At 38.3% G+C, this 1,813-nt stretch overlaps 1 protein-coding gene across 2 annotated transcripts in view; it reads right to left on the bottom strand.

Annotated features, from left to right (window-relative positions):
• LOC111370849 (26S proteasome non-ATPase regulatory subunit 2 homolog A-like) overlaps positions 1-1,813 on the bottom strand; it is a 14,012-nt gene continuing 12,199 nt past the window's right edge. Inside the window, exons 20-25 of one of the 2 annotated variants that reach the window (XM_022992745.1) lie at positions 1,470-1,529; positions 1,254-1,367; positions 1,069-1,154; positions 480-588; positions 192-370; positions 1-107 (exon numbers count right to left, since the gene is read on the bottom strand). In XM_022992745.1, coding sequence (XP_022848513.1) covers positions 35-107; positions 192-370; positions 480-588; positions 1,069-1,154; positions 1,254-1,367; positions 1,470-1,529 — 621 coding nt within the window. In that variant the 3' untranslated portion in view covers positions 1-34. Of the gene's footprint in view, positions 108-191; positions 371-479; positions 589-1,068; positions 1,155-1,248; positions 1,368-1,469; positions 1,530-1,813 lie in introns of those variants that run through there. The other variant, XR_002698498.1, reaches the window with a different exon arrangement.

The following is a 1,813-nucleotide window of genomic DNA, read 5'->3' as shown; positions in this document are numbered from 1 at the left end:
TTCAAGGACATATTCGACCCAATTCCAGCATCAGTTAATCCTCTCTGAACTCTGGATTCTCTTTTAGGATGACAAAACCCTCAAGAATGGGAGATAGAGGAACATATCTGCACATCCAATATTTATTAGAATGTCATTCTGGATATTTTAACGTATAAACAGCACAATTCATAAGGAATAATATAACTCACTTCTCAGTTGCTAGCTCTGCCCTGTCACCGGCAGACAGAAGAACAGGAGTCGAATGGGTCTGGAAACCTGTAATAGTCTTGGGGCGACCTGCTTGACCAACAACATCAACAGCCTGGCCCACACGAACAGGCACCGACAGAGGTTTCAGGTTTTCATCCACAGTCATCAGCATCCTTGGCTGTAGACAATATACATTATATTGTAAGCAGTATCAAGAAAGAAAGAAAGAAGATAAAAGGATGAACAAAAAGGTATGTACCAGCCAGCCAACAAGAAAAATAACAAACCTGCATTGCAAGAACAAGGAAGTACAGAACATAATGGTACTTCCCCAAGATGAGTGCCTTCATATCAAGACATGCGTGCAGCAAAGTCACGAGTCCAGCCAGTGCAGTCCTTCAGAGAAGGTAAGAAAAGGGGTCATGAACATGCAATATGTCGTTAAAAGAGTAGAGATATGTGAATAGCACTGAATCTAATATGTATTTATCAGTTTCTTAGCTTAATTATGAATGGATTAAGGACACTAATAACAGTTCTACGAAATTTGAAGTAAGCTACATAAATCCTTCATCGTCCAATCACTTCTGAAATTTTATAAATCGGAGACTATTAATCATGATGTCTTCCCGTTAGCCAAATCATGGGGCTAAAAATTCTGCTCAGCCGTGCGAAATCCATTCCATCATCCAACATCAAGTACTAATCCAAAAATTCCATATTCTCACGATATGGGTAGTTCAAGACTTGTTCTGAGCCAACTTGCCCCATCGGTTAAGTCAGGTAGGGATCATCCATGGGTTCAAGGTAAATATAAAGATTAAAATGGTAACATGGGGGGCAGAATGCTACACTTATAAAACAAGACTAACTTACGGGGATAGTAAAAATCTCTCAGAATGATATGGAGCAAGGGTCAACAAGCCTTTGCCTAGATGGACAAGACCTTGAGCAATCCGTACCTACACAGGTTGCAGTGCAAATTATTTACACTATTATTGGCCATCTGCATGTGAATAAAGAATGTATCTTCATGAACCAAGGTTAAAATGTAACTTTACACAGAAAAGAAGGCTGGCATCTTTGTAGTAATAACTTGATAGATTACGAAGCATTCCAGCTATTCTTGCATTGTTGGTTCCTGCTCCTATTAAACCCAAAGAGATAATAGCTGCCTGCGTGGTACAGAAAATAATACATAAATAGTGAACTTTTATGTCTCACAGTACTTGGACGAAGAACAATTTCAAAACCAAGTTAGCCTGGTATTGCATTACCATTGCAACTTCTGTGTCTGCATCATGACTAAGCCTGCTTAATGTGTCCATGACATTGACCTGTACAGATCACGGAAACAATTTTAAAATTTACTAAATTGGATATTGAGAGATTTTATTTTGTCCATGCCATAAGGCAAAAATAGATGTAAAAAGTAGTAATCTAATTACAAGAACACTAATCCACAAGGACCACGACTAGAACTTATCGCAAAACAGTTGTAACCATTAACCAGACATTTGGTATCATTTTGTCATTTTTAAATGTTAAAGAAAAGAACAAAAATCAGAGGCAGTAGCAACGTATATTAAGGAAAGAGGAGCGTCGTTTGTAGCCTGCAGGA

This window comes from Olea europaea, chromosome 21 (genome assembly GCF_002742605.1).
Source record: "Olea europaea var. sylvestris chromosome 21, O_europaea_v1, whole genome shotgun sequence".
Lineage (NCBI taxonomy): Eukaryota > Viridiplantae > Streptophyta > Magnoliopsida > Lamiales > Oleaceae > Olea > Olea europaea.
This window is presented reverse-complemented; position numbering and strand designations above follow the sequence as displayed.